The sequence below is a fragment of the Paroedura picta genome, chromosome 18, assembly GCF_049243985.1.
Source record: "Paroedura picta isolate Pp20150507F chromosome 18, Ppicta_v3.0, whole genome shotgun sequence".
Lineage (NCBI taxonomy): Eukaryota > Metazoa > Chordata > Lepidosauria > Squamata > Gekkonidae > Paroedura > Paroedura picta.
In genome coordinates this window covers 10,107,167-10,134,973 of record NC_135386.1, presented here as the reverse complement: position 1 = coordinate 10,134,973, position 27,807 = coordinate 10,107,167, and the positions used below count along the sequence as shown (strand labels likewise).

The following is a 27,807-nucleotide window of genomic DNA, read 5'->3' as shown; positions in this document are numbered from 1 at the left end:
GCAAGAAAACTTTATAAGTCCCGAGAATGGCTGTTAAAGACAGGACCATAAGTTGGAAGCACACACGCATGCAACCCGAGAGGGAATATTCCAGTCCATCTCTAATTACAAATTGAGGAGACAAGAGGAAAGGCCAAAATCAGGGTGGAGCCAGAAGCATTTTAGATGCCAAAGATTTCAGTCTCTAGTTTGCTCTGCATCCCACATCTTGTCCTGGCCTGGTCCTCTTTGCACCAAGGCATAACCTTGGAGATCCTGAGCTTCTTCCCTCACATTCTCTCATTTCTTTGTAGATAAAATGGCTTTTATTGGATACAAGGGAAGCTTCCAGCCCTTCTGGGTCAGGCTGAGCACCGATGATGAGGCGGTGAAGATCTTCCAAGCTCTACCAGTTCCTGTGGTGAAGAAGATGAAGTTATGAAGATGGTGGCCCACCATTCTTAGCACATCTGTAACAGGAAAGGGTGCCGTGGCAATCCCTGAGAAGTGGTATTTGTTGCTGCCGTACATAAAAACGAGATCTTATTGCAAAAGAGTCCAGTGGCCACGACAGAAAGCCAACATTCCTTGGGCATTCCTATGTCCAATTCTGTGGACATGCTTAGTGGTCAAAAGATGCTCTCTCTCACCAGCACCCTATGTTTAATTCCCCAGTGCCGTGTTACTTCTCTCTCAGGTAGGGGATTTGAGGTTCTCTCTCACACATGACAAAGGGCTAACATCTCAACAGACCACATTCCATTTTGAACGTTCAGACAGCAAACGTGGGAAAGAGAAATCGCAAGCCGATAGTCTTGTGGAAATGCAAACATGCAGAGCTAAAGTTGGTCTTGGACCGCTTGGAAGGAAATTATGCTAGAGCTTGTCGGTGTTGGCATTCCCCGAACTTCCTCCAGTTACGCTTGCCTGCGGACTGGACAACTCAAAGAATATCGCCGATGCCGAGGGCCGAAAGATGAGGAATGAAGAGATGCCACCCAAAGCCTATTTCTGCTCACCTAGGAACGATCAGTCAAGCTACTGTGCAAGAGGTTATTTTTGAAGGAAACCAAATAAGCAGGGCTGTCTTTCTAAGCCAGGGACGGCTGATGCGTGTCGCCACATCCGGGCAACATAGAGCAAAGATGAAAATATTAACTGCCTGCTCCACTGAAAATATTTTTCCTAGCATCAAAGAGGAGCCTCTTTGGAATACACCACTGGAATAAAGCCAGGCAGGGAGGCCGGGCCCATCACAGTCTTCCTGGCGCAGACATTTAACTTGTTCAGAAAGCAGCCTGCCATGGGAGGCCGTCCATCCAGAAAGTTGCAAACACAGGATTGAAAGGCAACCAGTACGTGCGCACCCCTCTGAAATAACTGGAGCGACTGACTCAAATGTGGACATTCTGTAATAAATCACTGACCGTTCACCGTCTGTGAATCGACCTTGTCTACAGTTGCATTGTAGCCAGCTTTATTTCCTTTGTACCTATGGGACCTTGATTTTGTACGTACGTCAGTCCAAATATTTTACCCGAAATAGCTGGTCCTTTTTCGGAACTAGATGTATAGCGTTTTGTATATATTCTTAAAAAGTTCCCAGTGGTGGAAATAAAAGATCTATTTTCTATTTATTTATTGCCAAGGCACTACGAGAATTTAAGCCGAATGGGCTGTTCTCGGGTTGAAATCCATGTCTTCAGATAAACTGCTTTGCACTTGAAAATTCTTTAACAGCTGCAAAACGCCAGATTCTGCCGGCAGCCTGTTTGACGATGACAGAGACTCTTGGAACATTACTTCGAAATGTTTTTGCTTACCGACTTAGTATTTAGTTGTTTTGGAATACACCACATTTATTGGAATAAAATTTCAATACAACCTTACAACTTGGTCTATTTATGATTCTTTCTTTCTTTCTTTCTTTCTTTCTTTCTTTATCTCTTTCTCTTTCTTTCTTTCTCTCTCTCTCTCTCTCTCTCCATTGAATTCCTTGGGTGGCCAAACTGTGGCTCTCCAGATGTCCATCAACTACAATTCCCATGAGCCCCTGGGGCCTCAGTTTGGCTACCCCAGCCATAAGACTTGCTATTCTCAAGCAATCAGTAGATGTTTGTGTGCCCCCACCTTTCTGCTACAATTATGCTGTATGAAAACTCAACCTGAAAACATTAAACAACACAGGCCAATATTTGAAATAAGAAACATATGATGGTACAGGGGTAGTCAAACTGCGGCCCCCCAGATGTCCATGGACTACAATTCCCATGAGCTCCTGCCAGCGAATTGTGGTCCATGGACATCTGTATGGCCGCATTTTGACTACCCCTGGTCAAGAATATAGCTCAGTGAATGGAAGTAAAAATTCATGGAAAACCAAGGCTGCCTTTAGACACCTAACTTGTTTTCACAGAGTCACAGAGTTGAAAGGGGCCATACAGGCCATCTAGTCCAACCCCCTGCTCAATGTTCATAGAATCATAGAATCATAGAGTTGGAAGGGGCCATACAGGCCATCTAGTCCAACCCCCTGCTCAATGTTCATAGAATCATAGAATCATAGAGTTGGAAGGGGCCATACAGGCCATCTAGTCCAACCCCCTGCTCAATGTTCATAGAATCATAGAATCCTAGAATCATAGAGTTGGAAGGGGCCATACAGGCCATCTAGTCCAACCCCCTGCTAAACACAGGATCAGGATCAGTTTTCAAGAAAAAGTGGCCAATGAATCTTTAAAAAGGGAGGGAGGGATGGCACAAAGCACTATAAAAACTGCTCAAAAGGAAGTCCTGACTTCTGTGCCAGTTAAAATCGAAATTGAAAATTGAAAATTCAAAATCTATTCTGAAAGTACAGTTACCCTTGTATTTAATTGTTTTCAATTGTTTTCTCTTGTCTATCTACAAAAGACACCTTCTCCCACAAAGGCAGGAAGAAAGAACTTAAAGAGCTACTTCAGAGTAGCATTCCCCCCCCCCCTTGGTACTACTCTGTGTGCCACCTTTGAACAGCATCCCACTAGTGCAACATAAACTTCTCTTCGCTCCTTCTCAGAACAGGCTTGCAACTGGCATGGGGCCTATTCCTGCTCTAGAGACCACAATTGTCATTCAGAAACGGAATGTGCTTCACTTAAAACGCACGGGAGGAGTGCTTTTCTGCCCCAAGAACATCAATGGTAGTGCCCGGTGCACACAAATCAGCAATGATACACATCCTCAACTACTTTAACGTGTGAAACCATTGACAGAAATTACAGCAGATTCTAAAGTCTTATGTCGGGGTCTATCAATAGGGGTGGGAACAGGAATGTCATTTCAGATTTGGGAAGGGGCTTGGGAACCAGACTGCCTTTGATTTCTCGGCCTCTAATGTGGAGATTCCCCATTCCTCTGCATGCAGCCAGCTGAATGACCTCGGGGGTAGTCCCAGTCCTGATAGTGCTGTTCTCACAGAGTAGTTCTATCAGAACTCTCCCAGCCTCACCTACCTCACAGGGTGTCTGTTCTGGAGAGTGGAAGGGAAGGCGAATGTAAGCCGCTTTGCGGTATTAAAACCCAACTCTTCTTCTGAAAAAAAGCAGGTGCTCCTGAAGCTTGGATTGCAAGGAACTGGGGGGGGACACTGCCAGAAGATATCCCTATTCAGTGCTAATTCAGCAGTTTTTCATTTGTACTCTGTTCATCTCAATGTGTACATACGTTTAAGTCCTTAGAGCAGGGGTAGTCAACCTGCGGTCCTCCAGATGTCCATGGACTACAATTCCCATGAGCCCCTGCCAGCATTTGCTGGCAGGGGCTCATGGGAATTGTAGTTCATGGACATCTGGAGGACCAAAGCTTGACTACCCCTGGCTTAGAGCAGTGGTTCTCAGCCTGGCGGTCAGGACCCCTTTGGGGGTCGAACGACCCTTTCAGAGGGCTGGCAGCAGGGCAAGCAGCTTGGCTGGGGGCGGGGCGCTGCTCCTCCTGCAGGTGCCTGCGCTCGCCCACCAGCCACTCCAGCTGTGCCTCCAGCACAGTGCAGTCTCCCACGAGGTGCTCCAGGGTGGCTGCGTAGCTTGGTGGGACAAGAGGCAGAACTGAACTGAGAACCCTGGGCGAAAAAAACCCAATTTATATACATGAACAATGGATCTTCATGCCATTGGTCCGTTTCGGTTTAATTTCTGTGAACACTTGCATAAATTTATGGTTGGGGGTCACCACAACATGAGGAACTGTATTAAAGGGTCGCGGCATCAGGAATGCTGAAGCCTGGCCCATCCCCACGCAAATACAGTAGGGTCCCTGTAGCATCAGAAGAAAAACCCTAAACTGGAGGAAACACTTCTTTGCTAGTTTCTCCTTAAGTCCCGCCTGCCCCCTAGTGGTGTGCTCTTCCTTGCCTTTATCAAACTTCCCTCTATTCACGTTGGTTTGGATGAAAACGTAAAGCCGCTCATTGAGCAGCAAGCAGAAACTCTGGGGAGGCTTCCGGGAAGGAACATTCAAAAGGTCCACAGCAGGGATAACCTAAAATACGGTGCAAATGGCTTTCTAGAAGCTACCACCTTAATGCTGTATGTATGGCTACTGTTCTGAGATGATTTATATGTGCTAGAGCCATTGTTCCCCCAACTCTGGTTTCATCATTACTTAAATGAGTTGCCCGCTCCGGTCATTCAGTTAAACCACTAAAAAGCAAACAAACATCGCACGGGGCCAAATTCTGGCTTGAGCCAATGAAAGCTACCGGACACCGAATCAGCTCTGAACTGATCCCAGGAGCCGTTTGCCCCCCGATACATCCAGTGCAGAATTTAGGATTATCTGCATGTAACGCAGCAGGGTGATAAGAATCAGCTATCTGCCAAACACAGAAAATTCTTAAATTCTTAAATCTCTCTCATCATCTGAGACACCAAAGCGAAACGGCTTCTGAACTTGCCCCAGCCCAATAAGAGCTAACTTCCTGCCCTCTATCATTCTTTTTCGTGCTGCACCACAAAAGTAAGCAAATGAAGGAGAGAGAAGCCACGCAAATTTAGCAAAACCAAATTTGGCACGACACAGGGGAATTCAAGCTCCTTATCTCCACCGGCAAATAAGCCCACAAACATAAATCAAAAACTACTAGGTTTACAGAGCAACCCTTGGGATGTCAGAACCAGTTTGGTTCTGTCAAATGATTGTGGTTACAATGTGTATCTTTCCACCCCCACACCTCATCCTGCATTATAGTGACCACTATTGGTCTTTGAACAGTAACCAACTGATGCGTTAATTGCTTCCCACGTTATTTGGGTTCTCACGGGTGGGGGGAAAGAGTAGAAAGGTGTGTTTAATTTCCTGAACCCCAGTTATGACAAAGTGCATGTCGAGTTCTCTTTCTTGCTTTAGAATAATCCTATCTTTTCCGTCAGGTCAAAGACTGTTTTCTGGGCCAGGGGTAGTCAACCTGTGGTCCTCCAGATGTCCATGGACTACAGTTCCCATGAGCCCCTGCAAGCATTTGCTGGCAGGGGCTCATGGGAATTGTAGTCCATGGACATCTGGAGGACCACGGGTTGACTACCCCTGTTCTGGGCAACTGAAGCAACCTGACAGGGGAAAGAGAGAGAGTGAGTCGGAATAGGGAGCCAACTGACTACAAGGCCAGCATGACTCGTAACTCATATGTATGGTGCTGCAGGGGGCATGTACACTGGCTTCAGGCGTGAGCCATGCTGCGCACTGCACCTGTACTGGCATGACTGCACTGAGGCCACATGCTGGCAAAATGAGAGCATGAACCACGGAGCCAGCAATGGTAAATAAATTATTACGATACATCCCTAGCTCTGTAGTCGCTGTAATCTCTTCCCGTTCAGATGAAAATCAGATTGGGTGACGAGGGCATCTGCGGCCTTGGGGGACTGGGGGCGTGGAAATGTCCTGAGCATATGATACTCCCTTTGAAGTTCAGAAACGCCAAGGACTGCTGCAGATGGGCCACGAAGAATTAACCATGGTCCTGGGTGAGTCCTGAACCTGGTCACCTCTCACCAAGGGATGTGGCTGTTTGTGCCATGGAGGAGGCGAGGACTCCCGCCACTTGCCTGTAGTCTGATGCTGCCCATCCTGCCCCCTTTCCTCAAAGTAGGTGGCAATCAAGTGGAAGCAGCTGGAGATCACCTGGAAGGGCTTCTTGCCATAGTTAGGGATGCCAGCAAGGGACAAGGACACAGTGAGAGGCTACTGAGGGGCCTCTCCAAGTCGGGCACCCTGCCTCCCCTCCTGCTGTTCCTGGAGGTGGCACGCAGGTTGGACAACCTTGGTGTCTACGGACACCAGTGGGCAGGGTGCTTCTAGTCCTTCATCAGCTTCTGGTGCACTGTGTGGAGTGACACTGCAGGTCTCAGGAGGGCTGACAGGTGATACCCCTCTCCCAACTGACAGGTTGCCAGGGCTTGTGATAGGAGCTCATTGGCACTGCAGCTGCATGGCAACCAATCACAACAGGGCAGATGCGGTTCAGGACTGTTCTGTCCATCATTTATGATCCATTAAGAGCTCCATAGGGGAGAGGAACCGAAATCTCTTCCTCACTAAGTTTCCCTGCTTATGATAGTCTCATGGGATGAATTTACATTTGGTTGAGGAAATTAGCCAGCATGGTGTAACGGTTAAGGGCGAGACGGGTTTGATTCCCTGCTCCTCTACAGGCAGCCAGCTGGGTGACAGCTCATCACAGTCCTGATAGGGTTGTCAGTTCTCTCAGCCCCACCTACCTCACAGGATGCCTGTTGTGGGGAGGGGAAGGTGATTGGAAGCCGCTTTGAGACTCCTTCAGCCAGTTAAACACGGGGTATAAAAACCAACTCTTCTGGTCTGTCTCTCTGGGGCAAGAGAGGACAACTCTGCTCTATCTATATGGCAGTCATCTTTAAGTATTTAAAAGGCTGCCCTACAGAGCAGTGGCTCTCAACTTGCCTAATGCCCTTTAATACAGTTCCTCATGTTGTGGTGACCCCCAACCACAAAATTATTTCTGTTGCTGCTTCATAACTGTAATTTTGCTGCTGTTAAGAATTGTAATTTAAATATCTGATATGCAGGATGTATTTTCATTGTTACAAATTGAACATAATTAAAGCATAGTGATTAATCACAAAAACAAGGACCGTCTGTTTGATCTGTTCCAAAATTTTGCAAGCTACAGCTGTCAAGCTGATGGGTCAGTAGTTACCCAGATACTCCCTTTTCCCTTTCTTGAAGATGGGGACTATATTTGCCAAACTCCAGTCATCTGGCAAGTCACCTGTTCTCCAAGAAGTATTAAAAATAATGGAAAGAGGTTCAGAGATGACATCTGCAAGTTCTTTTAGTGCCCTTGGATGCAGTTCATCTGGCCCATAAGACTTTGTTTCGTTTAAAGAAACTAGGTGTTTATGAGCTGCCTCCACAGTGATCCTAGGCCACCATTCCCATCTTCCCTGTTATTGCCACATTGAGCACTATTTCCCTCACAAGAGAAGAAAATTTTTCACAGTCAGAGTAGTTCAGCAGGGGAATAGGCTGCCTAAGGAGGTGGTGAGCTCCCCCTCACTGGCAGTCTTCAAGCAAAGGTTGGATACACACTTTTCTTGGATACTTTAGGATGCTTAGGGCTGATCCTGCGTTGAGCAGGGGGTTGGACTAGATGGCCTGTGTAGCCCCTTCCAACTCTATGATTCTATGATTCTAAAACTGGGGAAAAATAGGAGTTAAGCAGTTCAAGTCGATAGCAAACCAAAACATTTGCTGGTTTCTGTCATGGCTGAAAACATGCTGCCAACTTTCCTTGCCAATCTGTGCTTGCCATCCATTTCTTTCAACCACGTGCCTATTATCTATCAGATTTTTGTTAAAAAGGGGCAGTGAAAAAAACGAGGTTTATGCATTTAACTGAATTTTCACCACAGATCATGAGGTCTCCAATTTTCCGACATCTGCAATCCCGTTTAAATACCAGACTGCAATGCCGAATCTATTTTAATCTCTTTCCCCTCATTTTGCAATATTCTTTCTTCACTAAACAAGGAAAATATTCTACACAATAAAATGGTGACACAACCCACATTAGGCTTGAAAAGCCTTTCCCAACTTTTGTACCACTGAGAAACCCCAGACACATTCTTCAGGTTTTGAGAAACCCCAGAAGTGGCACAATCATGCAGAATATGGTTGGGAAGATGTACACACCCACCCGGGGACCCTCCCCTCTCCAGCCCATCACTGGCCATTTTGGGAGAGGAGGCAGGTCGACGTGATCATATATCACCCAATGAATATTTAACAAATTTTAAAAAAATAGATGAAAATAATTCCTTCTCATTCAGGAAACCCTTCCAGGGCCATCAAGAAACCCCCAGGTTTTCATGAAACCCTCACTGAGAAGCCTGGGCTGGAGATTGACAAAGTTGTAAACCCCAATTCAGACGCCGAAAAATAGTAAAGAAATAAATAAATTGGCAGCCAGACTTCATTTTATCGACCCTGCACGTGAACAATGCATAGGGGGCCTCTGAATGCTACCCCTCCCTGCATGCGAAAGGTTCCTCTGAAAAACACCCCCTCCCCAAAGCTTCATTTTTTGCCATCATGCTCAAGTGGAATTAATGAAGAACAAAACAAACATTGAGAAAAAGAAGCCCAGAAAACAGACAGGGTTGACGATATAGTCCATTCAGGTAGGATTCCCCAGGTGTGCAGAAAAATCTGAAAATAAATCCTCTCCCCTCTCCCCATTCAAAAGTGTTCACTGCACAATGGCCACGTTGGACCTGATATCAGTGACCTGGGAACCACATACACTCCAGTGGTAGTGCTGTAGCCAGGGGTTGCATGGAACTGGCATCAATTTTGCGGCAGCCTAGGAGTTGTGCAGGGCCAGGAGCAGCTATGTGGGGTGTGCCGCTGCTGCTGCTGCTGCAACCCAGAAATCTTCCTGGGTATATTGATGCTGCTGGGCAGCCCGGGAATTGTGCCCAGCCCACCTGTGGCACCCATGCAGGCCCAAGAGTCATGCTGGGCAAAGGCCCGCAAGACAGTGTAGGAGAGGGACTCCCTCCGCAAATATCACAGGCCTGCGTGTGACTTCCCTCAGTGCAGCTGGATGGTCATGGCTTCCCCTTGTCCGGCCAGGCAAAAACAGCACTGGGGAGAGAGGAATGAGACAGAGAGTTATAGGGGAGACGGAGAGAAAAATAAGTGGGAATGACGGAGAGAGGAGAGTGAGAGAGGAGACTAAGCAAAGACAGAGAAATGGGATAGATGATACCAGAAGTTGCTTGCAGGTCTCCACTTGTAAAACATCGGTATTCAAAGGGAGACACGCTTCCTCTGAAAAGGACAGACTTCCTGTGTTGATCAGAAAGAAAAAGGCCACTGATGTGTTTAACATGGAAAGGGTGCCGCAAAGCGGTGAATATGAGCTGAAAGCGGACACGGGAACAAGACCGGGGAGAAGGGGACTGGCTTTGTAAATCAAACACCAACCTGTTTTGTTTTGGAAAAAATGTACAAATTTATTTACATTCTGGAACAAGAATTCAAAGTGAAAGCCACATGTCCACACACAGAAACAGTGCCTCAAATTAAGGCACCACAACCCTCTATAGCAGATTTTGGCACCATGGAATAATAACATTACAACCACCAGCTTTTAACCCAGGGCTGTGATTTTCAGTTATTCAGGAGGAAAGCCAAAGGTGCTCTTCATACAAATAACCTCCTTCATGCTCACAACCTCCTTCATACTCACAGGGATTCTGAAACACCTTAAGCCTGCTGGCAATTGATTTTTGGTCTAGTGGCAATCCACTGTTTTTCTTTCTTTCCTTTTCAGCCTCCTTCAATCAAATCGATTATGCCAGAGCACCTGAACTGCTCAATTAGAGGGAGATAATCAACACAGCTGCTGGAAGAGGGATCTCCACTTTAACAGGGCAGTATTTTTACCTATTAACATGTTAAAGAGACTAATCAGGTTATGGAGATATTCCCTTTTCTTGTCTCCCAAACTAGGCTGTTGATATCCCAGACCATCTGAGGGAAATTTATTTCAATTAAATAAAAATCCTGGAAGTACAGGGAAAAAGAAAACCTTGGGCCTCTGCTCATTCACTCTCTATAAGCCATTCACGTTGCCAAAATAGCTGGCAGCAAAACTCTGAAAAGGGAATTTACTTTGCCTCCCTCTAATCCCTTGAATAACATCCATCATAGTAAGTTAAACGCTCAAGTGCCTCTTTTAGGCATCAAAGCCAGTCTCAGAAATTAACACCAGCAATCTGTGGACATTAACCATCATTTTAAATAAGTAAACTGACCCTTTGGAACCCAACCGGCCACTCCACAACCTCATTGCCTTCTTCTCTCCTCCGCCCCTCTGCGGTGCTCAGTCTGAGAAACTTATTTTCATAGATCTTCCTTCGCTTTGCTCGCGCGGTTGTCGTTTTTCAGGGATCCAGATTTCTTCTCGGCGTCCTTTTTCTTTTTGGATTTTTCAGGTTTGGTTTTATTCTCCTGCTTTTCCTTTTCCTGGGCTCCTTTGCCGGGATATACCTGGCCCTCCAGGGTTACGTCTCCGCACCTCTCTTGATTGACCAGGAAGTCCTTGACCTCCCACGCGTAGCTCCCGTCGCGCAGCATAAAGATGGCGCGGTTGGAACCGACAATGAACCTAAGATTTCAAAAGGCTTTGGGTTAGTGCCAGGCTTTTAAAGTGCCAACCCCCGAAACAGGATTGATAGCACAACGTTTTAAGTGCTGCACCGGCATTGCCAAGGCAATCGATGCCTGTCTCAGAACTCAGTGCAGCATGAAGAGCCATTTCTGCACTATGGGTTTTATTATCTACTCGGACTCTAAAGAATAGTACTGTTAATTTACTGCCTGGTAAAAATGCAGCCTATTTTTAAAAATGAACGGCAAGAAGACACAGAAACTGCTCCTCCCCTGGATTGCAATGACTGAACCTGGGGCAGATAATCAGCCACAGCTCAGCTGGCACTCTTCCAGTCGAAGGTGGGAATTCTTAATGCTAATGTTTTTATTAAATGAAAATTACAATCAGGAACTCCAGGCAAAATCACTTACCTTTGTACATCGTAGTGGGCATTGAAAAGGCTGCCCTGCCACAAATTAGTGATCTGTTCTGTTTCTTTCTCAGAGGAAACTCCCGACACGGTGACAAACATCATCAGTGTCTTTCCTTTCTTGGTCATCTTCAAGACACTCTCAGGCTTACTGGGATCGATCTTTGAGAAGTCTACTGGGGCAGAGGGACGCTTGTGCTCAGGAAGATCACCTTCTTCGATATCATCATCTTTCTGGTTTAAAAACAAACACAAAGTCTGTCACCAGCTGTCAGCACATTCCTGAGACTTCTTGCAAGGGTGCCTAATGACAGGAAAGACAAAAAGACATACAGCCATTTTTTTGCCTTTTTAATTATCCCAGAGCCTCTTGTGGCGCAGAGTGGTAATGCAGCAGACATGCAGTCTGAAAGCTCTGCCCATGAGGCTGGGAGTTCAATCCCAGCAGCCGGCTCAAGGTTGACTCAGCCTTCCATCTTTCCGAGGCCGGTAAAATGAGTACCCAGCTTGCTGGGGGGTAAACAGTAATGACTGGGGAAGGGAATGGCAAACCAACCCGTATTGAGTCTGCCATGAAAATGCTAGAGGGCGTCACCCCAAGGGTCAGACATGACTCGGTGCTTGCACAGGGGATACCTTTACCTTTACCATCCCACTTTTTTGCCAACTATTCCTCCTGGCTAGAACAAATGCTTTACTATTCGCAGAATTGTTAGGTCACTGTGAGGGTATTAGCTGTCCAGAGACTGCCACTGTGGCAGAGCGATCTGTATCTCATTTCTTTTTTAGTTGTCACCTGTATTCTAAGAGCCCGTTTCATATTGCCTTTATTGAGCAGGTTTCCCTGCTGTTTGCTGACAAAGATAGGAGTGTAACTTTGGCTATGACAAAGTTCATATTTCATGTTTTTTAGAATTAGGCAGGCACATGGGGTGCAATCAACAATTGATTCCATTTTTATTTTTCGTTTTATTTATTTATTTTTAAAATTTTATTTCTATACCAACCTCCTTTGAGGCTCAGGTCATAGAATCATAGAGTTGGAAGGGGCCATACAGGCCATCTAGTCCAACTCCCTGCTCAACGCAGGATCAGCCCAAAGCATCCTAAAGCATCCAAGAAAAGTGTGTATCCAGCCTTTGCTTGAAGACGGCCAGTGAGGGGGAGCTCACCACCTCCTTAGGCAGCCTATTCCACTGCTGACTGTGACTACTGCTGACTACTCTGACTGTGAAATTTTTTTCCTGATATCTAGCCTATATCGTACTTGTAGTTGAAACCCATTACTGTGTGTCCTCTCCTCTGCAGCCAACAGAGTTCACAATATAAATTCACAGTTCACAATTCCATCCAATCTTCTGCTGTGACATAATGGTCAAACCCATTAACTTGTAATTTATAAACTTGAATCTCGTAACATTGTAATCATCCAACTGTTAACATACAACCGTGTAAGCTGTCAGTGGATGAGGTGGCTGGACTTGGGTCGCCTTGTGTTGTATCTGGTGGGGGAGGACCAGTTATTGGTCTCAAGCTTGGCAGAAGATCTCTTTTTCGCAGGCCCTGCAGGACTGTGCTAGCTCCTGTAGGGCCCTGATCTCCTCTGGGAGCTCATTCCACCAAGTGGGGGCCAGGATAAAGAAAGCCCTGATCCTGGTTGAGGCCAGACATTCCTTAGGACCAGGGATCACCAACTTGTTGGAATTAGTTGAGAGTAATGCACTCTGGGGGGGCATAGCATCAAGATGATCCCTCAGGTATACTGGGTCCAGACCAAGTAATTACCTAGACCTTAAGCCTGATCTGGGATTCAATCAATAGCCAGTGCAGCTGTTGGGAGTATAGGCCGAAGGTGTTCTGATGAGGACCTTGGCTGCTGCATTCTGTACCAATTGGAGTTCCCATATCAGGGACAAGGGAAGGTCTGCGTAGACCAAGTTACAGAAGTCCAGTCTAGAGGTGACCATTGCATGGATAACTGTGGCTAGGTGTTCCGGGGCCAGATACGGCGCTACTAGCAGTAGGAGCTGGAATCGAGACTGCACATATTTTCTCTCAGGAAAATATGCCCTTTTCGAAAGACTTTCATGGAAAGTTTAAACATAGTTTTACAAAAAACTGTTAAGCCTTATTAACGATTATAATAATTCATATTCATTTTTAAAAGGTTTACAGATGAACTATTTATTTAGATGTATAACTCACCTTTCTCACTGGCACTCGGATTTGAGTTTTCCAGAGAGTAGTCCACCACAGTTAAGCACTGCACCACAGTGATTCACAATGACCGTAAATAAATAAATGACTGATTCACAAGAAGAGACCAGCAAGGATTTGTGGAAGAGGTGAAACCTCCCCCCCTCCCCCACACACACATTGGTTTGCCCAGTCTACTAGAAACTCAGATTTCCCTTTGGCAACTCCTGCTCAGCATTGGGTCTGGGATCAATGTAGCTGTGGGACTGCTTCTTCCCTTCTATGCAGAGCGAATCAATACACTCCACAATGAAACAGGATGTAGCTTGTAGAATCTATTGGAAATCTCAAAAATTAACATACCCAGAATCGAAGCAAAACATCACTGTTAGCACAGTACAAAAGATTACAAGATTACTTAGCTGGATCTGATTTACAGTGGACTGCACAGAGTAGTACAGACCACAGTCCCTAATGATTTGCCCAGTGAGCATGAGCATTTATTTATCAATTTACAATAGAGCTTACCTTTATAGCTAGACTCAAGGCAAAATTATATAAGTTCTATATAAGTTATTTAAATTCTATAATAATTATTAATAAAGATGATGATGATGATGAGTCCAGGGCCCATTATAATACACTTTCCATATGCATTGGCAGCTGGATTTCTCTGTGCAGAATGGTAATATCTACTTCTAAACTCCGAACTCTGCAAAATTTTACAAAATATAAAGTGAAGCAGCAGATAATACTAATTAGTTTTTCTTAGCACAGGAAGAGGGTTCATTTGTCCAGGACGGTGAGCTAGGTGGGAAGTCAAATCTTAGATTGTGAAGAGATGTTTGTGTTATTTTTGTGTGTGTTTATGTTGTTTTTTGTTCAGTCATTTGTAGATGAATAAGCTTAATAAAATGGTTTCTTTTTAAAATAAAACAAAATGCACTGAAAGCACATCATCCAATGTCTACATAATGGACTCTGCTCATTCTGCGGCATGTAGGATAATGCCCTTTCAATGTGCTTTTGCAGCTGCATTTTCCTACACAGAACAGGAAAATCTACTCCTGAAGTGAATTGAAAGTGCACTATCCAACTTGTACAGAATGGACTCAGGGCTCATCCTGCGGCATGTGGGATAATGCCCTTTCAATGCGCTTTTGCGGCTGCATTTTCCTACACAGAACAGGAAAATCTACTTCTGAACTGAACTGAAAGTGCACTATCCAACTTGTACAGAATGGACTCAGGGCTCATCCTGCGGCATGTGGGATAATGCCCTTTCAATGCGCTTTTGCAGCTGCATTTTCCTACACAGAACAGGAAAATCTACTTCTGAACTGAACTGAAAGTGCACTATCCAACTTGTACAGAATGGACTCAGGGCTCATCCTGCGGCATGTGGGATAATGCCCTTTCAATGCGCTTTTGCGGCTGCATTTTCCTACACAGAACAGGAAAATCTACTTCTGAAATGAACTGAAAGTGCACTATCCAACTTGTACAGAATGGACTCAGGGCTCATCTTGAGGCATGTAGGATAATGTCCTTTCAATGCGCTTTTGCAGCTGCATTTTCCTACACAGAACAGAAAAATCTACTTCCGAACTGAATTGAAAGTGCACTATCCAACTTGTACAGAATGGACTCAGGGCTCATCCTGCGGCATGTGGGATAATGCCCTTTCAATGCGCTTTTGCGGCTGCATTTTCCTACACAGAACAGGAAAATCTACTTCTGAACTGAACTGAAAGTGCACTATCCAACTTGTACAGAATGGACTCAGGGCTCATCCTGCGGCATGTGGGATAATGCCCTTTCAATGCGCTTTTGCGGCTGCATTTTCCTACACAGAACAGGAAAATCTACTTCTGAACTGAACTGAAAGTGCACTATCCAACTTGTACATAATGGACTCAGGGCTCATCCTGCGGCATGTGGGATAATGCCCTTTCAATGCGCTTTTGCGGCTGCATTTTCCTACACAGAACAGGAAAATCTACTTCTGAACTGAACTGAAAGTGCACTATCCAACTTGTACAGAATGGACTCAGGGCTCATCCTGCGGCATGTGGGATAATGCCCTTTCAATGCGCTTTTGCGGCTGCATTTTCCTACACAGAACAGGAAAATCTACTTCTGAACTGAACTGAAAGTGCACTATCCAACTTGTACAGAATGGACTCAGGGCTCATCCTGCGGCATGTGGGATAATGCCCTTTCAATGTGCTTTTGCAGCTGCATTTTCCTACACAGAACAGGAAAATCTACTCCTGAAGTGAATTGAAAGTGCACTATCCAACTTGTACATAATGGACTCAGGGCTCATCCTGCGGCATGTGGGATAATGCCCTTTCAATGCTCTTTTGCGTCTGCATTTTCCTACGCAGAACAGGAAAATCTACTTCCGAACTGAATTGAAAGTGCACTATCCAACTTGTACAGAATGGACTCAGGGCTCATCCTGCGGCATGTAGGATAATGTCCTTTCAATGCGCTTTTGCAGCTGCATTTTCCTACACAGAACAGGAAAATCTACTTCCGAACTGAACTGAAAGTGCACTATCCAACTTGTACAGAATGGACTCAGGGCTCATCCTGCGGCATGTGGGATAATGCCCTTTCAATCCTAACCCGCTTTTGCTGTTCTGCACAGGAAACTCTATTTCTAATGTACATTTAATGTGCATTCTCCAAAGTGTGCATAACGGACTCGGGGCTCGTTGTGCACAAGCAGGATAATGCGCTGTCGGCGTGCTTTTGCAGCAGAACAGGAAACCCTAAAGTGGCCTGAAAGCGCATTAACCAACGTGTGCAGAATGGGGGCAGGAGTCTGTTCAACCCAAGGACCCCCCCCCAAACACACACCCCTCTAATTTCGGAAACTGAGATTCAGAGCAGAGACTATTTCTTTTTTAGCACCTTTCTGAATGAGCAAGGCCTGCCGCAGTCCTCACTGGCGTCGGTCGTGCTTGCTATCCCGCCCCCCCCCCCGCCTACCTCCCATTGCTCCAGCAGGCGCGCCATGTCGGCGTCGTTGTAGTCCCGAATGTCCTTTTTCTTCCCGGCCTCGGCGGCGGCGCTGCCCTTCCGCTCCTCGGCCCCGAAGGCGACCGCCAGGCAGCACAGCAGCCCCAGCCGCAGCCACCGAGGCCGGCCGACCGCCGCCGCCATCTTGTCCATCTTGGGACGACGGCTGAGGAAGGCGGGTCAGCGCCCTCGTTCTGCGCATGCGCGCCGGGGAGGGCGGTGGCCAAACGGCCTTTCCCGGCATGCCTGGACTTCAATTCCCATGAGCCCTTCCTAGGAAAACGCCGGCAAGGGCCTGTGGGGATTGTAGTCCATGGGCTCGAGCGGCAGTTTGGCCTCCTCTGAGGGACGGGAAGGGCCGCTGCTGAGGGAAGGAAAGCGGGATGAGGGGGAGGCACGGCCTTGTCTGTTCTCTTTTGGTTTCATCATTCCCCCCCCCCCTTTTGCAATATATGCCTAATAGCAGGGGTAGTCAAACTGCGGCCCTCCAGATGTCCATGGACTACAATTCCCAGGAGCCCCTGCCAGCATTCGCTGATCTCCTCTGGCAGGGGCTCCTGGGAATTGTAGTCCATGGACATCTGGAGGGCCGCAGTTTGACTACCCCTGCCTAATAGCAACAAAAAGCCCTTGCCATCCATGCAACGTGCAGGCTGGGGGGGGGAACTCTTCCTCCTCAGCAAAATCTGAGTCCAGTGGCACTTTGAATTTAGTGGCAACAAAGATTTATTCAAGGGGGGAGCTTTTGCATGCATGCACACTTCCTCAGGGTTTGCAAAGCACGCCTGCGCACGTCTTTAATAAATCTTTGTTGGTCTTAAAGAGACCGTTGGACTCAAATGTTGTTGTGCGACTCCAGACCAACACACCTGTCGACCTGAATCTTCTACCTCAGGCAGGAGTCATCAGCATTCTGTGCAGGAGGCTAGCTGAGGCCTGGACAGCTTTTCTCCTGGGCCCATACCCATGACCCTTTGTTGTTTTGGCCTCCAGAAGCGCTAAGACCCACAAAGACCTGAGGGCAAAACATGGTAGAATGGGTAATAGGTGATGCTTATTTTGTTCTTAGCGTATCTTGATCCTTGTACCGTTCCTCCAGGGAAATGAAGGTGCTTTCCCACCCTTGCCCATTTGATGCTCAGAACCACCGCTCTGCAAGGGGGGGTGTGAGGAGCTGAGACTGGGAAAGCAAAAAGCTTTGTAGCCAGCATGGTATAGTGCAGGAGTGACTAAATTGTGGGTCTCCAGATGTCCATGGACTACAGTTCCCATGAACTGTAGTTGTGGGTCTCCAGATGTCCATGTTGGGATTGTTAGGATTCAAGTTCAAGGCTTCTACTCTGCATGGAAGCTTTGGCCCCTCTATCTCTATCCCAACTTATACCATGAGTATCGTTGTCTTTGTGATAAACAGGAGGATGGGAGAATAATCTGGTAAGAACTTTTGGTCCCCATAGAGGAGCGAAATCATAGAAACACAGAGCTGGAAAGGACATCCAGGGCCATCTAGTCCAACCCCCTACAACTATATAGGACCTGTCTCTCAAGACCTAGCATAATTCTAACCACTACACCACACGTAACCATGCCCTCACAATTTGTTAACCAGTTTCAAAATAGGATAATTTACAATCTTGTCATAGGAATCTTGCCATAGGACACAGAAATATTCTTCTTGCTAGAATGTTTATTTTTAATTTATGATTATTAAAATCACATCCACCCAAAAAACTATTGACCCCCACCCCACCCCCACACACATACACTGGGGCCAAGCCCACACAGGGCCCCAATAATGCACAATGCAGCACTTTGAGCCCCAAAATGCCAGGCCTCGCGGAGAGGAGAATCCATCTGCTGGAGCCATTGCAGGTTTTTCCTTGAAGCTGAAGCATCTTCACCCAGACAAAAAATTGTCCACCCCTGTCTGAAACGCAAACTTTCTCACTCCTAACACAGCTTGCTTTTTTATATGTGGCCCAAAGTGCAAGAATCTGGCCAAGCTGGCCTGCTGAATTAGGGTGGTATTTTGCAAGCATGTATTGCACATTGTGTTCTTAGCTCCTTTGCAGAACAGAGTGGATATCTTCTATCTTTTCCAAATAATATTATTGTAGGGATTAAGACCATTTTTAAAGATTTTCATACTGGCCCATTTTTGGATTCACAGTACTCTGAAAAATACACATTTAATGCATGAAAAAAGTGATAAAATCACTATTCTAGAGGGACTGGAGTCCTTCCCTTCATCCTTTTACCCCCCTCCATTTTTTCTAATAATCATAGGAGTACTCAGGCAAGAAGGGATGTGCCAGTGTTTGTCTCTTGTGGCTCTTCCTTGCATACACAGTGAATTGCTAATTGCCACTGTGACGAATTTCCTTCAGGCCAGACTGCATTCTGGAGATTTTTGGTAGAGGAATCACTTGGGCATGAAATTGGGGTCACTTGGGTGGGCAGGTAGTTGTGAGTTCCTGTATTGTGTAGGGGGTTGGACTAGATGACCCTGATCCCTTCCAACTCTCTGATTCTATGATTCTATGTACAAATCATGCTAGCATGTACATTCAACTGCTTTAATTAGGATGGGTGCATTGGTCAAGTTCTGCAGGACATACCTTTTAATAGTTCTACTAAGCTTCATAGATCCAGTTTATGAGATCTTGATTCACACGGAAGCCATTAACAGCATTCAGAATTAGATTATTGCATTTATCCCAAGCATTCATTCATTCACAGGTAGCCTATCACTATAGGCATGTCAATAGAACAATTTGGTTGCAAGCCAAGTTAAGCCCATCTAGCCAGAGATTTCACTAAGAAATAAAATAATAAATAAAATAATCAAATGATAGGCAGGCAGGCAAGCAGGAGGAGGCAAAAGTCCAGCCACATATGTCAGGCCAGGAATCTCCCATTCCCATCTCTGTCCAGGACAGCAAGAACAGGACCAAATATCTCGTGGGCCACACTATTATTCGATGTGGCCAGGAGAAAAGTAGGCTTTTCAATATTTTAAATGAATAGTCCAATAGGGCACAAACTGTAAGGATCTCAGGAAACAATGTTAACATGGATGAAATCACAGCAAACGCATCAAGCGAGAAGTGGAAGCCCCAAAATTAAGTTCTAGAAAGAAGAAGAAGAGTTGGTTCTTATATGCCGCTTTTCCCTACCCGAAGGAGGCTCAAAGCGGCTTACAGTCGCCTTCCCATTCATCCCATTGGACAATGCCAGGCCTACCATAGGGCAGATGTCGCAGAGGACAGGTTTTAGGTATATTTGAGGATGGCAAAATATTATTTTTTTATTACAATGGAGAAGAGCATCTGTCATTATCTAGCAACTAGATAAATAATGCAATTCTATTGATAAAAAAATTGATACTGGATATCTATAGATGATAGTCATAAAACTGTGTTTGAGGGGAGCAGCTAAGCCAAGTCATTCTTATCTGTGTTTCTCCAGGGTCTCAGAGGCTTTCTGCATCACCTACTAATAGCTCCATAGCTACAGAGACGCCAGGACCTTGGATTTCATGCATGGAAAAGATGCTCTACCACGGAGCCACAGCTTGATTTGCAAACCATGGTGGCTTCTGTGAATTAAAGGTGGGATGATGATTAAAAATAATAAATCAGTACACTGTTGCCTAACTGGCCATTGGTTGTAGCGCCCCAGATGTGCTGTTTACATTTGCTTTACCTCTAGGATGATCATGGAAAGCAAAATGGTGCCGTGTATTTTTGAGAGTCTCTTTGGCATCCACACAAAGAAAGGCTACAGAGGACTTTGGTACTGCTCTGGATATCAATGCATGACCAAGCTGTATGCTTAATTTTAAATTTATTATTTTTTATTGTGAATTACTACATTGAGCCATCTGGGAGGGCAGCATATAAATAACTAATAATAATATGTTGTTTGTATATAGTTTAATATGACATTAAGGGTATAATTAAGACATGACAACTTGATGGTGTTCAGTTAGGGCTCCCTCAGACCTCCCTTGCTGGGAGTTGTGTTGGTGGGGAAGGTAGATGAGTTATACCACCATGTTGTATTTTAGGTCTCCGTATTTACTGTTTTTTAATGGGGTTTTCCCCCTTCAAGGATCGCTGCCTTGTTGTGGCAAGGGGGCTTGCGTAGTTCAGTGAAGCTATGAGCTATGCCGTGCAGGGCCACCCAAGACGGACAGGTCATAGCTGAGAGCTCTGACAAAAGGTGATCCACTGGAGAAGGAAATGGCAAACCACTCCAGTATCTTTGCCATGAAAACTCTATGGACAGTTCCAATAGGCATAACGATATGACGCAGGAAGATGAGCCCCTCAGGTCGGAAGGTGTCCAATATGCTACTGGGGATGAGCAGACGGCTAGTACGAGTAGCGCCAGAATGAATGAAGCGGCTGGGCCAAAGCCGAAAGGACGCTCAGTTGTGGAAGTAACTGGTGGCGAAAAGACAGTCCGATGCTGTAAAGATTTTTATTCCATAGGAACCTGGAACGTCAGATCCATGAATCAAGGCAAGCTGGACGTGGTTAAACAAGAAATGACAAGACTGAACATCGACATTTTAGGAATCAGTGAACTAAAATGGACAGGAATGGGTGAATTTAATTCAGATGACCATCAGGTATACTACTGTGGACAAGAATCTCGCAGAAGAAATGGAGTAGCCTTCATAATCAATAAGAGAGTAGGAAAAGCAGTCTTGGGATACAATCCCCAAAATGACAGAATGATCTCAGTTCGAATCCAAGGCAAACCATTCAACATCACAGTGATCCAGGTCTACGCCCCAACCACTGCTGCTGAAGAGGATGAAGTTGATCAGTTCTATGAAGCCCTACAACACCTTCTAGAAGCAACGCCCAAAAATGATGTGCTTATCATCATGGGGGATTGGAATGCTAAAGTAGGAAGCCAAAAGATAACCGGGATAACAGGCAAGTTTGGCCTTGGAGTACAAAATGAAGCAGGGCACAGGCTGGTAGAATTTTGTCAAGAGAATACAATGGTCATAGCAAACACTCTTTTCCAGCAACCCAAGAGACGACTCTACACATGGACATCACCAGACGGTCAACACAGAAATCAGATTGACTATGTGCTCTGCAGCCAAAGATGGAAAAGTTCTATCCAGTCAATAAAAACAAGACCAGGAGCTGATTGTGGTTCAGATCATGAGCTTCTTGTTGCAAAATTTAGGCTTAAATTGAAGAAAGTAGGGAAAAGCACTAGGCCACTCAGGTATGAACTAAATCATATCCCCGACGAATACACAGTGGAGGTGACAAATAGATTTAAGGAATTAGATCTGATAGACAGAGTGCCTGAAGAACTATGGATGGAGGTTTGCAACATTGTACAAGAGGTAGCAACTAAAACCATCCCAAAGAAAAAGAAATGCAAGAAATCAAAATGGCTGTCTGAGGAAGCTTTACAAATAGCTAAGGAGAGAAGGGAAGTGAAAGGCAAGGGAGAAAGAGAAAGATACACCCAACTGAATGCAGAATTCCAGAGAAAAGCTAGAAGAGATAAGAATGCCTTCTTAAATGAACAGTGCAAACAAATAGAAGAAAACAATAGAATCGGGAGGACCAGAGATCTTTTCAAGAAAATTGGAGATATGAAGAGAACGTTTCATGCAAAGATGGGTATGATAAGGGACCAAAATGGTAGGGACCTCACAGAAGCAGAAGAGATTAAACAAAGGTGGCAAAATTATACAGAAGAACTATACAAGAGCGAGCTTAACATCCCTGATGACCACAATGGGGTAGTTACTGACCTGGAGCCAGACATCCTGGAATGTGAAGTCAAATGGGCCTTAGGAAGTCTGAGTAACAATAAAGCTAGTGGTGGTGACAGCATTCCAGTTGAACTATTCAAAAACTTAAAGGACGATGCAGTAAAAGTGCTACACTCAATATGCCAGCAAATTTGGAAAACTCAACAATGGCCACAGGATTGGAAAAGGTCAGTTTACATTCCAATTCCAAAGAAGGGCAATGCCAAAGAATGTTCAAACTACCGCACCATTGCACTAATTTCTCATGCTAGCAAAGTTATGCTCAAAATCCTACAAGCTAGGCTCCAGCAATATGTGGACCGAGAACTTCCAGAAGTACAGGCAGGATTTCGAAGAGGCAGAGGAACTAGAGATCAAATTGCCAACATACGCTGGATCATGGAGAAAGCTAGGGAGTACCAGAAGAACGTCTACTTCTGCTTCATTGACTATGCTAAAGCCTTTGATTGTGTGGAGCACAACAAATTGTGGCAAGTTCTTAAAGAGATGGGAATACCAGAGCATCTTATTTGTCTCTTGAGAAATTTATATGCAGGTCAAGAAGCAACAGTGAGAACTGAACATGGAATCACTGACTGGTTCAAAATTGAGAAAGGAGTTCGGCAAGGCTGTATACTGTCGCCTTGCCTATTTAACTTGTATGCAGAGCACATCATGAGAAATGCGGGATTAGAGGAGTCACAAATTGGGATCAAGATTGCAGGGAGAAATATCAACAACCTCAGATATGCAGATGATACCACTCTAATGGCAGAAAGTGAAGAGGAACTAAAGAGCCTGTTGATGCGGGTGAAGGAGGAGAGTGCAAAAGTTGGCTTGAAACTCAACATCAAGAAAACAAAGATCATGGCATCCGGCCCTCTCAATTCCTGGCAAATAGATGGGGAAGAAATGGAGATAGTGACAGATTTTATTTTCCTGGGCTCCAAGATCACTGCAGATGGGGACTGCAGCAAAGAAATTAAAAGACGCTTGCTCCTGGGGAGGAAAGCTATGGCAAATCTAGACAGCATCCTAAAAAGCAGAGACATCACCCTGCCAACAAAAGTGCGTTTAGTCAAGGCTATGGTCTTCCCAGTTGCAATGTATGGCTGCGAAAGTTGGACCATAAGGAAGGCCGAGCGTCAAAGAATTGAGGCTTTTGAACTCTGGTGCTGGAGAAGACTCTTGCGAGTCCCTTGGACTGCAAGGCGAACAAACCGGTCAGTCCTAGAGGAGATCAGCCCTGACTGCTCTTTAGAAGGCCAGATCCTGAAGATGAAACTCAAATATTTTGGCCACCTCATGAGAAGGAAGGACTCCCTGGAGAAGAGCCTAATGCTGGGAGCGATCGAGGGCAAAAGAAGAAGGGGACGACAGAGAATGAGGTGGCTGGATGGAGTCACTGAAGCAGTAGGTGCAAACTTAAATGGACTCCAGGGAATGGTAGAGGACAGGAAGGCCTGGAGGATCATTGTCCATGGGGTCGCGGTTGGTCGGACACGACTTCGCACATAACAACAACAAATGGGGTTTTATTGTCTGCAGACTGATATTGTAACCCGCCATGAGCCGGCTTTCCGGGAGTGGTGGGAAATAAATCAAATAAATAATAATAATAATTCCTCCCCCCCAGTGCATTTACCTACAGGACCAAGCTGCAGACTTAATGTTAGTTATATATTTTTTAAAAGAGCCTCTTTTGGCGCTGAGTGGTAAGCGTCACCCTAAGGGCGTCACCCTAAGGGTGCTTGCACAGGGGATACCTCTACCTTTACCATTATATATTTTAAATCCCATTGGATACTAAAACCAGAGTCCAGTGGCCCCTTTAAGACCAGCAAAGGTTGATTCAAGGCGGGAGCTTTCGAGTGCTTGCACTCGAAAGCTCCCGCCTTGAATCAATCTTTGCTGGTCTTAAAGGGGCTCCTGGACTCTGGTTTGATTGTGCTCCCGCAGACCAACACGGCGACCCTTTTGAATCTATCCCCTGGATGCGATCCCGCCCCAGGCAGGTGCATAGCGAAGGCAGCCCTGCCCTTCCAGACGAGCGTAGCCGGGGATCGGGGCCGCTGCAGGCCTGCCTGCCTTCCGGGTGAAGGGCGCAGGGGCGCGCAGAAGGAAGGCACCGGCCGGCGAGTGGGCGCCGCCTGGGGAGGAGCTCTGGGGCGTGGGGAGGGCCGGATTTAAAACGCAGGGCGGCGACGCGGCGCACAAAAGCCGCCTGCTCTAGGTTGACCCACGGGGAGGCAAGGCGCGGGCGCCCGAGGCAGCCTCGCCTCCCATGCGGCGGCCCGCAACTCCTGCCCGGGACGCGTTCCCGCCATGCCGCCGCGCCCTCTAAACGCCGCCGCCGCCGCCGCCGCGGGGCTGGGCAGCGGCAGGAAGGAAGCGCCGCCGTCCCCGGAGAGGCGAGCGGCGCCCGGCGGGAGCGCCCGCCTTGCCCTTCCCGGAGCTCGGTGAGTCCCCCCCGGGGAAAGGGGAGCGTCTGCCGCAATGGCCCCGTCTGGCCAGGGCGGCTCCGAAGCGGCGCCGCTTTCCCGGATGCGCCCACGCCCCGCCTAGGGAGACGCGCCGCGGAGCGAGGGCCGCCTAATGGGGGAAGGGGGCCGAGAGCGAGAGGGAGAGCGCGCGGAGGGGGGGTCCCTTCCTTCCCTCCCTCCCTCCTCCATTGTTGGGGGCAGGAGGCGGCCTCGCTGCTTCCCGCGCTGCGCCTCCTTCCCTCCCTCCCTCCTTCCCTCCCTCCCCCCGGGCCGTGTCCTCTCTCGCTCCCGAGGTGAGCCGGGCGCAACCCCGGGGCCGCTCCGGAGCCAAGCCCAGCCCTCCCCTCCCCTCGCCCCGCTCCGCTCCTTCCCCCGCCGGAGCGCGGCCTGCCACACCCTCGGGCGGCCTTCCTGCCAGCCGCGGCCGGGGGAAGGGAAGGGAGGCGCTGGAAGCCTCCTCGGGCGCTTTTGAAGGAGCCTATGGCGCGGGCGCGCCGCTTGCCGGGCCGCGGGGACAGGTTGGCTGGGGAAGGACGCCCACGGTCACAGGATCGGCCCCCTCGCCCCGCCCCGCCCCGGCCCGGCCTCTCTCGCGCGGTGACAAACCGGGATGTAGCCCTATCCAACAGGGACGTTCTTCTATTTCTTCTTCTAATTTTTTTCCTTGTTAAATTTTGCAACAGCCGAAAGTGACCGCCGGGCCGCGAGCATCCACTCTCTGCAAAACGGGTTTTGGGAAGAAAAAAAAAGAAGACTCCGGCGAGGGAAATCCAGCCGCGGGCGAAATCGGAAATTCCAGCTGCGGAAGGGATCGGGAATCCTTTGTAAGCCAGCCGGCCTGGAGGATACGGAAGTGTTTTCGCTGGGCAAGTGGGAGTCGCGTCAGGGCTGGCTTTTGGCCGCCTTTCCCCCGCCTCCCTTCTCATCCCTCCGCCGCCTCCAGACTTCATCTTTACCCGTGGAGATTGATGGAATGATGGTGCGGAAAAGGCAGCGGTATCCTGCCGGGCTCAGCAGGGTCTCCGGGAGAGGTGGCGGCGGCGGCAGCGGGGTCCCGAGCGGCATGCGAGTGCCCCCCAGGCGCTATGGCTAGTGGCGGCTCTGGCAAGGCCACCAGTGAGGCTTCCACCCTGAGCAGCGGCGCCGTGCAGAGGAAGAAGCTCATCTCCGTCTGCGACCACTGCAAGCTCAAAATGCAGCTGGTGGCGGATTTGCTCCTGCTGTCCAGCGAGAGCCGGCCGGTCAACACGGAGGGTCTCTCGGCCTCTGGGGAGTCTTTTGAGAAATGCAGGGACACACTCATCGCGCGGACGAAGGGCCTGTCCATCTTGACTCATGACATCCAGAGCCAGTTGAACATGGGGCGCTTCACCGAGGTGGGGGACAGCCTTGCAGAGATGGGGGAGCTGGTGGTCTCCTTGACTGAGTGCTCTGCGCATGCTGCTTACCTGGCGGCGGTGGAGACCCCGGGGGCCCAGCCTGCCTTGCCCGGCTTGGTGGATCGCTACAAGGTCACCAGGTGTAAGCACGAGGTGGAGCACGGCTGCGGGGTCTTGAAAAGCACCCCGCTGGCTGACATGAGCCCTCAGCTGCTGCTGGAGGTGTCCCAGAACATGTCCAAGAACTTGAAATTCCTCACGGACGCCTGCGTCTTGGCCAGCGAGAGGTCCAAGGACAAGTTTGCCAAGGATCAGTTCAAGCTGAGCGTCAAGTGCATGAGCACCAGCGCCTCGGCCCTCTTGGCCTGCGTCCGGGAGGTCAAGACCTCACCCAGCGAGCTGACCCGGAATCGGTGCGTCTTGTTCAGCGGGCCCTTGGTGCAGTCTGTCCACGCGCTGGTGGGCTTTGCCACTGAGCCCCAGTTTTTGGGCAAAGCGGCCAGCATCAGTCCGGAAGGCAAAGCCGTGCAGACCGCCATTTTGGGGGGTGCGATGAGCGTGGTTTCCGCGTGCGTCCTCCTCACCCAATGCCTCAGGGATATAGCCCAACACCCGGACAGTAGCTCCAAAATGACTGACTACAGGGAAAGGTTAAAGAACTCGGCCTGTGCCGTCTCTGACGGTTGCAACCTGTTGTCCCAGGCGCTAAGAGAAAGATCTTCCCCCAGGACTTTACCGCCAGTGAACAGCAATTCTGTGAATTAATGTTTTCCCGTTAGCATTAGACGGTCCCTGCTAATGGAAATGCACCCAGGTCTCTTCTCTCGGCTCTGGTTTTGTAGATACCAAAGAATTTGTGTGAGCCCAAACTTTTGATTTCTTAAAAATTGAGTTCTTTTGGCATGGGGGTGGGGGGAGCACCAGAGTTACGCTGTTTTAATCTGTGTGGAAATAATTAACTTTGAATGGGCGTTCTTTTCGGGTGGGAGGTCTCTTTCGAAAGTCAGCCTTCCTTATTATTTGCTTAAATACCGATAACAAGTTAAAAGTTTGATGAGGTGGGAGAGTATTTTTTTTAAAAAGAGGAAAAGCTTTAACCGCGCAGGGTGCGGTTTGAAAAGTTAGGGGAAGGGTCTTGTTTTCCTTTCTTGTTTGTGTCTTCCAGAGTTTCTCTTTCTAAATTTTACTGTTCAGTTGTGCAGGAAGGACAAAAAAAGTTACCTCAGTTTTCATACAGTCTGAAAGATGCGAAACTTTCCAGGATAGATGTAGCTACTTTTTTGTTTTGTTCAGTTGTGGTTTGTGTATGATCCCTTTGGAATCGAAGGGTTAGGGTAGAAGTGCATTTGCTGTGTTGTGTGAAGGACAAGTGGGGTGGGAAAGCTACTGTGAGTGTTTTTAAAAGGGAGGGAGAAATGACATTAAAACACGGAAACGATTTTGAGGAGGGTGATGTTTTTTTTCTCGGCATCAGGTTTTTTTTTAAAAAAACAATCTTGCATGTACTGGAGTATTTATTTCATCTATTAAAATGTTATGTTTCTCAGATGACTTTCTGTGACTCTCTTAATGCTTAAACAGTCACCTGGCCTGTTGGGTGGGGGGAAATTGGTAGCTTAGACACAGTTCATATGGGCTGAGCATTGCACAAACAAGGATTATCTGACTGTGTGGATGTGTTTGTTTTTTTTAAACGCACCTTTCCTTCCTTGGCTTTGTTGCCTGTACTTTCTCCATCTCCCTGCACCTCCAACACTCTTGGATTTAAAAAGTGAGGCCTTAAGATTGTTTCTAAATGGATGACCTTTGGCTCAGGGATGAGTCTTCTAATGATGCTGGCT

General features: G+C 47.4%; 3 protein-coding genes across 5 annotated transcripts in view; 2 read left to right on the top strand and 1 right to left on the bottom strand.

Annotated features, from left to right (window-relative positions):
* Positions 1-1,871, top strand: part of CEMIP (cell migration inducing hyaluronidase 1) — a 147,253-nt gene extending 145,382 nt beyond the window's left edge. For all 3 annotated transcript variants that reach the window (XM_077318047.1, XM_077318046.1, XM_077318045.1), the window contains one exon: positions 294-1,871. In XM_077318047.1, the coding sequence (XP_077174162.1) occupies positions 294-421 (128 nt within the window). In that variant the 3' untranslated portion in view covers positions 422-1,871. The remainder of the gene's footprint in view (positions 1-293) is intronic.
* A 7,615-nt stretch (positions 1,872-9,486) lies between these two features.
* MESD (mesoderm development LRP chaperone) lies at positions 9,487-16,496 on the bottom strand. Its single transcript, XM_077318056.1, has 3 exons — positions 16,281-16,496; positions 11,086-11,318; positions 9,487-10,669 (listed from the first exon to the last, which is right to left on the bottom strand). Exons 1-3 carry the CDS (start codon positions 16,461-16,463, stop codon positions 10,405-10,407), a joined length of 681 nt encoding a protein of 226 aa, XP_077174171.1. The 5' UTR covers positions 16,464-16,496; the 3' UTR covers positions 9,487-10,404.
* Positions 16,497-25,523: 9,027 nt separating this feature from the next.
* TLNRD1 (talin rod domain containing 1) lies at positions 25,524-27,512 on the top strand. The gene has a single exon (XM_077318053.1). The coding sequence runs from the start codon at positions 25,673-25,675 to the stop codon at positions 26,729-26,731; it is 1,059 nt and encodes a 352-aa protein (XP_077174168.1). The 5' UTR covers positions 25,524-25,672; the 3' UTR covers positions 26,732-27,512.
* Positions 27,513-27,807: the final 295 nt, after the last annotated feature.